The sequence below is a fragment of the Ammodytes marinus genome (assembly GCF_949987685.1).
Source record: "Ammodytes marinus genome assembly, chromosome: 2".
Classification (NCBI taxonomy): domain Eukaryota; kingdom Metazoa; phylum Chordata; class Actinopteri; order Uranoscopiformes; family Ammodytidae; genus Ammodytes; species Ammodytes marinus.
The window spans coordinates 20,164,962-20,178,714 of NC_137231.1; the positions used below are offsets into that span (position 1 = coordinate 20,164,962).

Genomic DNA, 13,753 nt, shown 5'->3' on the forward strand with positions numbered 1-13,753 from the left:
GCCAATAGACAATTCCAAACATTGCTTGACCCTACTGAGAAGAATAGAGATTAGTCCTACTCCTAAAATAAACAATAAGGACTGTTACTGAGGTTCCATTCTCTTTCCTGTCATATGCCAGTAGCCTTGTAACCAATCAGTTGGAGCAACTCTCCTCCAGTCTGCACAGCTGGAACTCTTAAGCATTTCTATCACTACTTCAACCAGAAAAGCACAGGTAAATAGCCATTTTTTCAGAAGACATTCCTTTCACACCACACAGAAGTGGCTAGTACAACAGCTGCTACCATGCTATTAGCTCAGCGCACTTTACTGAGGTTGGGGCATGTAGTTGGGGGCTGCTTCTCTGAGCACTGCAGTAAACAGAAGTGGAGCATTTCTTTAAGGTACTTGCTTTAGTTTACACACAGCGCTAAAGATTAATTAAAACAAAACTATTTATAATTTCAACATAATGTTAGGTGTGGGTTAATGTGTTAACATAATTGTGAGACCAAACCCAGGAATAAACAAATTATGCTTAAAAATGGCAAACACCAAAACGTAAAACGGTGAGTGGTGTTGTGATTTGGTTTTGTGAGATTGCAGGCAGTGACAGTTGAATGATTGGTAGGCGGGTAGACATTTGGTTTGGATCAGCCAAGATCACCTTAGGGATCTGGAAGTTCTTCAGTGCGTCACTATGGCCTCCCAGGAGATGAGCAGGGAAACAATCTGGAAGTTTAGCACCGGTAGCGGACGAGGCCGGTTTGGAACCATCTGGCCTATTGCCGCTCCGACCGGGCTCTCCAGTGGAAGAAGAGCGGTAGCCAGGCCTATCTCTGTCACTTCGACAGCGAGAGTCGGGGGAGCGTCGGTCTCGGCCACCGGCCTCACTCCGATGTCTCCTATCTCTATCAGCTTCTCTGTCCCTGTCTCGCCCGTGCTCCCCTCGGTTGGAGGACTTTGGCACGTCTCCCCGTCTGTCCGAGGACTTGTCATCGTGCCGGTGCTTTGACGACTCCCGACCCTCTCTCCTGCTGTCATGTTTATCCACCCTGTTCTTGATTACTTCCGGTCGCCCGTCCGGTTTCAACCGCAAAGCTGTGTCAGAACCCTCCACAGCGGCCGGCCCACTGGCAGGTTCTTCAGGCCAGCGTTGGGCCTCGAGGGCCGGAATAGGGGCAGCCAGACAAGGGTCGAGCTGGCCGTCAGCTCGGCCCGCCTGCTGGAGATCGATGCTCACCATGAGGGGAGGGCGGCTGGCACCGTTCCCAGCTGCGGTGGCCTCCTGCGGGGTGAGCTTGCCGGCATTGCCCCCTCCTGTCGATCCACTGCCTGGTGCACCTGTGGGGCCGCCTGGTCCGCCTGCACCTGGCTCCAGAGGAAAGGAGTCCTGTTTCCTCTTCTTGAGAGGCTTATCTGTAAAGAGAGAGGCATGAAGTTAAAACAACATACTCGTAAAACATCTTACGATATAAATTCACAACTGTGTGTTCAGTTTTTTTAATCCATATATTCATATTTAGAGATATCCTTCACACCTTTATCTTGCACCTCCTTTGAGCACTTCTCACTTGCAGCCTCTCGTTCTATCCTTTCGATTTCAGCGAGAGCATCCAACTCTGCCTCGTCGTAAGGGGAACTGGGAGGCTGGAGACCGCTGGCACCGCCTGCCTGCTGGGAGAGCTGCAGCCGGGCGCCTAGATTTTGCTGGAGAACAGGCACCTGCTGAAAGCCCAGTTCTGTCTCCATATTGTCAGAATTTTGGTCCATGCCTGGCACATCACCTGAATTATCAAAACAAACAAAAAACAATTTTACAGGGTTGTATGTATTAGGAAAAAGCAGATGGTTTCCAGTAGTCCAATGGTTCTGAGTGACAATATAAATATATTTTTTTCATTCTTAAAACATGTGTACACAGCATACTTCTTTTAGAGTAGTGAGTGATTAGGGCTGGAGGTATAGAAAACCACATAACAAAAACATCGGCATTGAGCTAAGATTGAGCTGATCCAAAGACTCCACTTACCTGGGGTATCGGACTCATTTGACTTGACCCTGGACAGCTTGAGGGTGAGTTTGGTAGAGTCCTTGTTTGGAGAGCTTACAATGTCGTACATATCTTTTTCTTCCTTCACCGCTGGGCCTTTCTTCCTTTGCTGGAGCAGCTGTTTCTGGTCAGCTCCTCCATCCCTCGGTGAGGGCGCGTAGGGAGGCGGTGACTGCAGAATCAGCGGTGGACGAGAACCCGCTGAGATGGGGAGGGGGGGATACCAAATAGAGAAGAAAGTTCAACTTTGAAAACAGAAACACACAGTTTAATACAAATCCAGACAGCACTCGACAAGAATTCAACACTTTGAATAATGTGCCTCGTTATACAAGGCCACTTAGACTGCAAAGAAAATCACTGTGGATTTGTATCACTTTTGAGGAGTGATGACTTCAATCTATTCTGATGTGATGAATTTCAGATTATGCGCATTGTATTACAGAGCCAATAGTGGATTTTTTCCTGAATGAAAAAAGGGTAGTCAGGGCACATGCAGTGTAATGCGTCTTGTGGTGTCCTTACGTTTGGGCGTTCCTTCGCTTCCTGCCGGTGAGCAGCCAGTCTGTGGAGACCTCAGAGAGAAAGGAGGGTTCCTCATGGCGGAGTCCCCCTCCTGGAGAACACACAGACAAGACAGATGTAAACTACCAGACATGAGCTTCAGGCTGGACTGTCTTCGCACATTTAAACAAAGGTTTTATGTCCATTTATCAACGATAAAAGTTTCTCTTATGGAGGGAACACTAAATCCAGTGTGCAGGTACATTTCCTCTATATTTGCATCCAAACAAGAAAATAATTGGAATTTGACACAGACGCTTTCCCACAGTCCAGAATAATAATATATACGTTTATACTACTGTTATCACTAAATATATTTTGCTTTTCCATGGGCGTTCCCATTCCCTCAATGGAAAACATTTGATTTAATTCCGCTGCATAATTTATGTCAATTAAAAATATTAATAAGAGAAAATAGAAAACAAATCTCTAGTAAAAAACCTAAATAGAATCACAAAAATTAAACCCACACCTATATATGTGGCTCAAAGGGTTTTGAATACTTTTTTCTTTTTTTTCTCTTTAGCCTTGGGCACTTTGTAAAAGCTTGCAGAAATTCTTCTAAATCTGGTTGGGCAGTCTATTGCACAATAGACATTTATATCAGCAGTGTTTTCAATGTTTCCCCCTCCCATCTGAATTATCATTGGCAGATGCAGTTCCCTACCCGAGAAGAGATAGTGTGGACTAAAATGTACAGTGAGTGACATAGGGCTGGGCGATTAATTGAAATTCAATTTCGATACGATTTTGGCTCCCCTCGATCAAACAAGATAATCGTAATAAAACGATTATTGTGTCGCACGCTGTGTCTTGTGTGGTAAATGCAGCGAACCCTTCTGTGTGCGCTCTGCCCCGCCCCCGCCCGAACACTTTTGCTTTCAGCGATTGCAGTGCAATGGTTTATTGAGCATAAAGTTAAAGTGGCCTACTCGCCCAAGACTGATGTTAAATCGAAACACAAACGCCTTGCGCGAGCGAAATAGCAAGTTGCCAGTTGAAACTCCGTGGTGGTGGGTAACGGTGTCATTCACAGTGACACCTCGCCAGTGTGAGCCGCCCTATCACCGTAGAAAAGCCCTGTGGCTTTACGGCTAAAATGAACTGGGGATATCCTGCCCGTTAACGTTGTTGATGTGGAAGGCTTCCGCGATCGGATTGCATTTCTTGAGCCTGGATACACAGAGGCATGTCGCCAAACTGACAGCGCGACTAGAGAAAATATACAGTGATCCCTCCGTTAATTTCAGTCTACAGCTGAACAAATTACAATAACCACCATGGACATCGTTTAAATAAAGCCTCTTGTTTTTATGATCATTAGGGCTTTGATGCAAATTCTGAAGTCTGAATATTACGTTGGCAGCTGCTGTGCAGTTTTTTTTCAGCAACTCAACCTGCACTGTAAAAAAAAGGCAATAAGTTGATATTTTTGTAGATTCATACCTCCTCAACGTGCAAATAAATTAGTTGTTCACAATCACATCCCTGGTAAAATATTAATTTTACTCTTAGATTGGAAGGTTTCACTGTTTGAGTGAATAAGCGTCTTGAATAATCGTGATTACAATATCAATCAAAATAATCGTGATTATCATTTTTGCCATAATCGAGCAGCCCTAGAGTGACATCACATGCATAGCCTTTATAAAGTTGCTAGGACAAATGTTGGCTCAGAACTTCCAAACTGTATGCAAATAAATTGCATGTTTAAAAATAGCATTATTCATCACAGGCGCTGTGTGGTTCGTTCCAAAGTATTTCCCTTGGGTGAGTAATTAACTTATAATGTATTCATTCTAGACTGTCAGTCGTACCTCATTGCTAAGTCGGTGCACAATGTTAAGGTAGTCCTCAGAGTGGTGGTTGGCAGCGTTGGTCATCTGCCCCGATACTTTGCCCTCATGGATATTTCGTATGCCACCTGGAACCATGGGACTGGCCACAGACACTGCCGGATAAAAGGAGAAAGTATTTTATTTTATCAATCCAATAGTGAGGGAATTAAAACACTTGTCATCATGGAAAACAGAAGATTCTCTTGTGAATTGGATATGTGTCTAAAAAATGCATATGGAGGCAAATACGCATTTACTGTACAATGCGGAATATTTTTCATAAAATTGTTTGTGGTATAAAGCTATAGTGAGTAAGTTTTTAATTTAAATGAATGTCAGTTACATTCAAGCCATTGCCAAATGAGTTGACACAAAGTTGATTAAGCTTATCAGCTCCAACATAACCTTCATATCCTTTAACCAATTTAAACAAACTATCTTAAATCTGCCAAACTCTACCTGTAACTGTTTTAATTAGGCTTTATTGTACTTTCACCCATTTAATTTCATTTTAATTGCTGCCACTCTTCACCACTATGTAAATGTTTCAATTGTTTTTTTTTGTTTTTTGTTTTTTTCTTCTCTTCACCTGTTGTTGTGTATTTGATGTATTTGCATTGAATATTGTGTATGCATTGTTGTTTTTCCTTGGAATTTGTTTGAACTCGACGTCATTGAAAATGAGGGTCACCCCTCAATTGGTCTCTCGAGGATAAATAAAAGTTAAATGAAATGAAATAACCCTTGTAAACATGACTCAGTAGATGGTGAACACTCAAATGCACTGCTGTATATATATAAAAAAATTGTTTTATAAGAACTAATATTAAATTTAAACAGTCTAAAAAGTATAAATAAACACATAATTTATCAAACATTTGCTGCACATCAGTTTCTTTTTGCACATCTGCCAAAGATCTGAAAGAAATTTTACCTGTATTTTACTGTATTTTTTCCATTGTTCATGGCTTCTCTGTTTTATAGTATTGAGTAGTTTTACATTGTACTTGAAAAACTAGGCCTTCCACAAACAAAAAATGTAATTGTTTTACAATATGTTTAATTGTGTAAATAAAAGGGGTAACACATGCGGTTGGGAGGCAAAAAAGGCTATGAAGTAATAAATCAATGGAGCAACATTCTAGGAATTTTAAAGGAAATCGAGTACCGTAAGTGTTCAGTTCACATTACCAGCGGCTTAACAAGAAAATAAATAGATTTGCCCACAGAACGACAGCTACTAATAACGTGCAGCAAACAGTACAACAGCAAGCACAGTGCATTTAGAACATTTAAGAATACAGTTTTTTGCCACCTGGTAGATTTAAATGCATACATTACAATGCATGTATTCCTGATCAAATCTAGATGCTGTCATATTAAAGATCAAAGCTTTAAACACCAGTGACATAGAGTTTAAATCACTGAAATCATATCAATGCCCAGATCTCAGATGCAGATTATTGCAGAAAAGAAAATACTAAATGGGGATCTTTGATCGAATATATACACCTACACACCTCAAACGTACACACACAAAATAGAACACAGATCTCTGTCCACTAATGCATGCACATGAGCATGCAAAACAAAAACACGCTCTTACCTTGTTGTATCTGTTGGTGTTGGTTATAGGGGGGTGGTTGTTGGTGGGAATACTGCTGTATGTAACCGGGGGCGGGGCTCTGTGGAGTGTAGGGGCTGGGTACTGGACTGTTCTGCTGGCCCATATACCGACTACTGGTACTAGTCGGGGGTGACACAAACCGGCTGGACAAAGTGGAGAAGAGAACACAGGGAAAGAAAGTGAGAAATTAAGTGAAAGGAAGTTGCATACTTAACAGTAAAATACCTAACATTATATCACTTGAAAGCCGGACTCACCTTGGTGGATTGGGAGAAAGTGCAGCCGGCTGGAAGTTTGCAGAATGGACCGGGCTCTGCATGGAATTTTGGGTGATCTTGTACGGTGGCACCATCGGCTGCTGCATTACATCTGCTCAGAAACGAAAATACAGTGTATTTGTTTAGAAATTTCTAAATGAATTATGTATTTGTGCCGGTGTGCTTTCATGTCATAATGTGTGACAGGTAGGTTTGAACATACTTTTCTCCCTGAAGATGCCAGGGTTCCTGGTCAGCATGGTCTGCAGCAGCAGTGGTGCATCTCCCTCAGGCTCATCGCTACCCAGGTTGTCCTTCAGCTCTCTGAAATGCACACAAAGAGCAAAGAGCATGATAAGAGCAAGAAAAGTACAAAGTAGATACGTTGAAATAGAAAACATTGAGTAATCTTTCAAATCTATGCATGCATGAATGCAAACATGGTTACTTGCACATATTTCAACATACAAATGTAAAGATGTTATCAATCTGTAACCTATAATTTTAGGTTGGGATTTTTAGTGATATACAATTTTATCAGACTGTAGAGATTTTGCCAATGTACACAGGGAGCTAGCCTGTTTAAGCAATGCATGTGTAATGCTGAAAATCAAAGTAGAACTGCTTCAGGGAAAATTAGATTAACAGAATGTTTGCATCAGAGTAATGAGTCATGCATGGAGTAATTAGGTACGATTTCAGTGGATATGTATTTTGTCGCAATATACACAACATAATAACATGACATGATAAAATACAAGCCTCTTTGCACATCGCTACTACAATTGAAAAAAATATTTTTTATATAATTTTGTATCCCCAAACCAAAGCAACACCTTTAAAGTAAAATAGCAAAACTCTAAAACATTTAAAATAATCCTTTCAATACACAGTTCCTGACTTTTATTAATATGTAGTAAATGCATCTAGTGAGTTTGCCTCTAAGGCAGGCAACATTTATTCTGGAATCAGAGTGTTCAGTCTTTCATGTCTCCATCTCATTTAACATTTATCTTTTTGTATTTTAATAATTAAGAGAACAAAGCATAGTTCACAACAGTAGCACCTTATCGGTTTTTAACCATTTTTACTGATCATTTTAAAGCAAAGTTATGTCATTACCCAAAGTCTGAGACTGACTGCCCATCTACCTCTTTATTGTGGCTTAGGGCACAATGTTGTCAAAAAGACACCTATACACTCACATGTGCTCTGTGGAGACCTGGTTGAGGCTATGGGCTAGCTGGGAGGCCAGATTCTCATCCCGGCAGCCCAGTAGGCAGGTAACCTCCTCCGCGATCCTCCCATTGTATAGGAGGCTCTTAGTGGTGGTGGCCGGGAGAGGGGAAGGGAGGGGTAACTGGTTCAACACTGAGAAAAGAAGAGAAGGATGATGGAAAGGATTGAGATGAGGAGGTATAGAAATAAAAGTGAGTGAGAGAGATAGATACATGTTGAAGAACAAGCGTGAGTTACACAGGAACTGTGGTCATAGAAAAATAAGAGAGAAGAAGCAAGAGACATAATATGCAATTACAACTGCAAGTTTACATCTGTTCAGACAGAATAATTCAACTTGGCATTTTACACTGACAGCGGAGACCGAACAAGAAACGGTGACCGTGTGTTAGGAGCACGGCTGCGTGTCACTCACAGTCTGTGAGGCTAGCGATCCCAGCAAGAGTGGTGATGGGAACATGGGGCATATCCCCATTCATGCTGAAGGTAGGGGAGTGTGTCGATACACAGGTAGATCAGGGGAGCCGATGGACGACACCCGTCCTCACATCTCCTGACACCTAACAGAGAGGCAGGGAGAGAGAGAAAGATGAAAATCAACATTAGTGATGGCCGGGAAAAGGACGAAGAAAAGGGGGCAATTGTTAGTGGAAGAGAAACAGCATGGATTTATGGAATGAGTAAAAGACAGAAGGAAAGGCACAAAAAAACTACCATATTAACTGGGAGAAAAACCCAGCTGTGACATTATAGCAGCATACAAAAATGTATAAAAAATTTGTAAATTAATGAAACATACATTAGACCTTGAATATATTTACACTTTTGTTTTGTATTATATCATCTAATTTTTTCTTCTAATATTAAGTGCATTATTACCATTGATATCACAACATCAATAATGTATATCACTATTATTAACTCTGCTTTGTATATTACCATTGTTATGATTTGATGATATTGTTCCATAACATTGATGCAGATAAAGCATAAGGGAACCAAAACGCAGGATGAAGGAACACTTGCTGTATACTGCTATGTCTATCCTGGTGCTGATATGATGTTTTTGAAAGAGAAATGGTGGCTGCTGCATCATCTTCAAGCCACAAATAAACGTGTCTTATTTGATCTTTTCATTTGAGATTTGTTTTACTGTTTATTTAAGCAAGATCTCGCCCTTTTAACTCTTTCATAATACTATAATATAGTTGTTTTTATTTACATGTTCTAAACCATGAGGGGGAATCCTAAGTGCTTTCTGCATCATTAGGAACACAGGTTCGGGAATGTCATACCACCAGCATGAGTGCAAAATAAAGATCAGGTGTTAGTCAGGAAATATTCAACAGATACAAATACACAGATTACTGAATGTAGACAACTCTGCTGCTTAATTATGGTTTGTTATTATTATTATACTGGTAACTCAAGAGTAGAGTAAACCATAATTCTCAACCTCTGTGTATGACGGATGCTTAGTATGAGTCATTTAAATGACATGTCAAATGACTTAGATTTCCCTAATAGCAGTATGCATTGCAATATGTAAACATCTGGTTGGCTACAGAAAAATGGAAATCAATGTATTCTCAACAGTGAAAATATATTGTAGAAACAGTTGTAAAAGAAACAACATAATATTAACACTGAACAACATGGGCTTCTTTTCTAACTGGATTTGTATTATAATATATTATATACATAATGCTGTCAGTACTGTGAAACCAAAAATGTTAAAGTTATCTATTAAATGTCAATCTTTGTGTTACTACTACTACCCTTCATTAAGTTAAAAGCGTAGGGCTCTTCGCTCCAAGCTTATAATGAAAGACCTGCACAAATTAGGGCCCCATGTAGCACTTCATTTGTCATAAATCCCTTTGCTTGTAAGGTGTCCTTGACCTTTCAAGTATGACTGCACAGGAGACAGAAAACCGAAATGAAAAGCAATCTGGAATTTGTGGAGTATCTTAACACAGCCCACACTTTGTTAATAAACCTGCTCACTACAGCAAGCAGAAAGATGGCAAGTGCACAGCTGTTCATGTCTACAATACTCTAAGTGACGCAAAGTTATGATTGATGCGTTTGCATGTTAAAGACACTGAAATTAAAGACAACAAGAGGACCCAAAAACACTTCATTCTCAGTTGCCTCAATTAAGAGTAAACCTGCGTTAATATTGATAATAATGAGTCAGTTGAGTTTTAAGTCATTAAAACGATAAACAGCTCAAAGTATTATAATACCTTTTTGAAGAATTCTGTGCAGTCTCGGGTGGACTCACTGACATTTCAGAAAAAAAGTCCCACTCCTTATATCTGTTGAAAGAGAGCATGGCTCTGCATCACACATAGCAACATAAAGCAGCATTTTATTAGACTTAAGTACAGAAAGCAGTTGAGTAAAAAGAAGTTAAACTAGAAAACGAACCAGGAAACGAGCCCAACACAGCAAAACAATGCCAGACAGAGCATCACAACATTCACTGTAACACGTGCATTTCATATTTCGCAATGACCATGTCATAACACAGCTACAATCTTCAAACCCAGAATGCAACAGTTTGCAGCACTGTTGACTGTAGGTGAAATAGTTTTTTATTCCGACTTCTGAAGGAAAAGATGCAACATCGGTTTGGCAACTTGTGCAGAACACTGATGCCACGCAAATCTGTAAACACAATGTTGCAACCAGAACTATGTGCAAGCCGATCATTGAGGTCAAACCGTAAATACGAGAGGGCAGATTCTGCACTGTTTTAAAGAATCAACAGATGGATATTGTAAACACAACATTAGCTAACTAGCTGTAGATGTTAGCATTTAGGGTCTGTGTGCTCGTCCTCGGTACGCAGGGGCTTGGCTTGACAGCTGTGAGACTGACAGGCAGGAGGCAGCACAAAGGAACAGATGCACTGTGATGGTGGCGGCAGCAGTGGGGGGGCGGCATCCCTCCAGTAGCCCACAGCCACTGTACGCATTCTGTAAACTGGCTAACTGTAGAAAGCCATCAAACTACAATTGTTGTGGTCCATAAGCATAGATATATCTCCGATTCCCTCTAACAGCATTAGCATGTCCATGAAACTACTAAAGTAAAGTAACTAGTTAAAGCTGAGAGGCAACATAACGAGTGCTCAGTCAGCCGTCAGTCAAAACATTGCAATAGAGGAGGATAGCAACCTACAGCAACATCAGCCTTTCCGAAAGCCTCGATAATTTTAAGAACAATGTTAGGTGTCATATATAACAAAACATACTAATAGGCCAACAAGTAGCAAAAGTATAGTTGACATTACCATCAATTGAACTGTTTCTTTTACTTAGCTGAAATGCCAGCTGCAATCCGCTTCTTGCAAGCAAAAAAAAAAATCAACAACGTTACACTGCCAAGGAGTTGAATGCCTGGCTGTTTGGTGCTAACCGCGAAGCTGGTGTTATCGCTCCAGATAGCAGTTAAGATATAACGCTATCTACCAAACACTCGCTAACAACAATAGTCGTGTTATAATAGCGAGCTAGTCGTGCTAACTAGCCCTAAAGTGTTGTTGGTTAGCTTCCTCCGCTGCTCCCCGTTCAAATAAGCGGACGGCGATTCAAATAATACGAGGAAGCGCATAATCGGGGGTTGCTAAGGCATTTTTCCTGAAGCTCGGGGGGGAAATGCAGTGAGTTAGAGAGAGGAAATTAAAAAAGGGAGCAACGGCAGAGCCTCTCAATTCCGTGGCATCGGCCCAATCCTCGGGCTCGACAAGTGACATCCAGTTGAGGCCGTGCGCCTCAGCGGAGCAAAAACACACCTAGCTAGCTCGGCTGGCTAGTTCGCTAGCTTCCGTTACCTCCCGGTCAACGATTAACGACGCCGTAGGTGGTCTTCCAGCTAAACATGTAATTACGCTATTGTTAATAAGCGCCATTTTAAAAGTTTGGTTGATAACTAAATATGTGTGATTTTATTTACCTTCGGATGTTGCGTTCAAAGGGAGGGGAATGTTTTAGCTGGGTTTGTGTCCGTGTCCGTGTCTCTAGCTCCCCCTTTCTTCTCTCGAAGCTCCTCCAGGAGGAACTCGATTGGCTCGCCAGCTAGCTGCAGAGCTAGCTCGCTAGCTATCAACAATAATCCGGGTCGGACTGATTCGTTCTTCTTCCGTCACTCAAGGGTGAATGTTTCAGCGCACGTTCACGGGGAAACATTCGGTCTTCGGAGTTTTAGTCGGTCTGTGCCGACATAAACAGTAAGTGTAGCCAATTTCGACAGTAAATGATAAATATGACGATTGTTTCGATCATCAAGAGGCTCTCCTCTCGTAGAACAAAATGCCGACCGGAAGTTCTGCCGTCTGACTGACCAAAGATCTCGAGTGACTCCCTCCATCGGCGCCAAACAAAATGCCATGCGACATTTCGGATTTAAACCGCCAGACGGCGCTGTAACACAACTTTACCTCCTCTGCTGCATTTATTGTTCTACTGTGAATTCTGGCTTAGGTAAATTACATTAGCCTTCATCACATTATATCAACAATATTGGTAGGCTATACTGTAAATATATATAGCCTACAGCGTATACATATAGGCTAGGCCACTGTGTATAGCCTATACTGTAGGTTATACTATATTTCTTATTTTCTATTAGGCTATTATTATTTTATTTTTTTGCAAGGTGCAGTCGAAACCAGCTATAGTTTACACACATATATACAGTGGTGGAAGAGTTACCTGCATTGATAGCTTCTAAACACACACACACACACATAGGCTATAGCCCATATATATATATTTCATTTCAGAATAATATACAATCATATGAAAAAGTTTGGGAACCCCTCTCAGCCGGCGTTATAATTGACTCTGCTTTCACAAAAAAAAGATAAAAGTGGAATGTCTTTAATTTACCAGGAACAGCTAAGTACTGGGATGTTTTCCAAACAAAGATTTTTTGAAAAGCAGTATTTGGTTGTATGAAATAAAATAAAATGTGAAAAACTGGCTGTGCAAAAATATGGGTACCCTTGTGGTTTTGTTGATTTTAATGCCTGTAACAGCATGTAAAACTGATGACTTTAAACACAAAGTTGGTTGGATTATGTTGTTAAGCCTTGAACCTCATAGAATTGTCTGTTTAATCATGAGAAAATGTATTTTAGGTGCCTAAATGCAAGTTGCACTTCTCTTTGACTCTCTGCTGAAGTGAGACCGAATGGGATCATCAAAACAGCTCCCAAAAGATCTTAAAAACAAGGATTATTCATTGTCATGGTTTAGGGGAAGGCTACAAGAAGCTTTCCCAAAGGTTTCAATTGTCAATTTCTACTGTAAGGAACGTTGTCAGGGAATGGAAGGACACAGGCACAGTTGCAGTTAAACCCAGGTCTAGCAGACCAAGAAAAGTACAAGAGCGGCATATGCGGCGGATTGTGAGAATGGTTGCAGACAACCCACAGATCACCTCCAAAGACCTGCAAGAACATCTGGCTGCAGATTGTGTATCTGTACATGGTTCTACAATTCAGTGCAATTTGCACCAAAACATCTGTATGGCCGGGTGATGAGAAGGAAGCCCTTTCTGCGCCCACGCCACAGATACAGTTGCATGGAGTATGCAAAAGCTCATTTAGACAAGCCAGCTTCATATTGGAAGAAAATGCTTTGGACTGATGAGACAAAAATTAAGTTATTTGGTCTTTATAAAAAGCAGATGTTTTGGTGCAAATTGCGCTGAATTGTTGAACCATGTACAGATACACCATCTGCAGCCAGATGTTCTTGTAAGTCTTTGGAGGTGATCTGTGGGTTGTGTGCAACCATTCTCACAATCCTCCACCTATGCCGCTCCTGTTTTTTTCTTGGTCTGCCATGCTTGGGTTTAACTGCCACTATGCCTGTGTCCTTCCATTTCCTGACAACGTTCCCTACAGTCGAAATTGAAAATTGAAACCTTTGGGAAAGCTTCTTGTAGCCTTCCCCTAAACCATGACAATGAACAATCTTTGTTTTTCAGATCTTTTGGGAGCTGTTTTGATGATCCCATTCTGTTTCACTTCAGCAGAGAGTCAAAGAGAAGTGCAACTTGCATTTAGGCACCTAAAATACATTTTCTCATGATTAAACAGACAATTATATGAGGTTCAAGGCTTAACAACATAATCCAACCAACTGTGTGTTTAAAGTCATCAGTTTTACATGCTGTT

The 13,753-nt window shown here is 41.0% G+C and overlaps 1 protein-coding gene across 5 annotated transcripts in view; it reads right to left on the reverse strand.

The window, feature by feature from the left end:
- Positions 1 to 11,859, reverse strand: part of nipbla (NIPBL cohesin loading factor a) — a 32,847-nt gene extending 20,988 nt beyond the window's left edge. For 2 of the 5 annotated variants that reach the window (XM_080044487.1, XM_080044486.1), the window contains exons 1-12: positions 11,524 to 11,859; positions 9,810 to 9,881; positions 7,976 to 8,120; positions 7,527 to 7,692; positions 6,545 to 6,645; positions 6,322 to 6,433; positions 6,044 to 6,207; positions 4,417 to 4,550; positions 2,561 to 2,651; positions 2,015 to 2,236; positions 1,524 to 1,769; positions 1,226 to 1,401 (exon numbers count right to left, since the gene is read on the reverse strand). In XM_080044487.1, the coding sequence (XP_079900613.1) occupies positions 1,226 to 1,401; positions 1,524 to 1,769; positions 2,015 to 2,236; positions 2,561 to 2,651; positions 4,417 to 4,550; positions 6,044 to 6,207; positions 6,322 to 6,433; positions 6,545 to 6,645; positions 7,527 to 7,692; positions 7,976 to 8,039 (1,476 nt within the window). In that variant the 5' untranslated portion in view covers positions 8,040 to 8,120; positions 9,810 to 9,881; positions 11,524 to 11,859. Of the gene's footprint in view, positions 1 to 649; positions 1,402 to 1,523; positions 1,770 to 2,014; positions 2,237 to 2,560; positions 2,652 to 4,416; positions 4,551 to 6,043; positions 6,208 to 6,321; positions 6,434 to 6,544; positions 6,646 to 7,526; positions 7,693 to 7,975; positions 8,121 to 9,809; positions 9,882 to 11,401; positions 11,480 to 11,523 lie in introns of those variants that run through there. The other 3 variants (XM_080044485.1, XM_080044483.1, XM_080044484.1) reach the window with 2 other exon arrangements.
- Between the last annotated feature and the right edge of the window lie 1,894 nt (positions 11,860 to 13,753).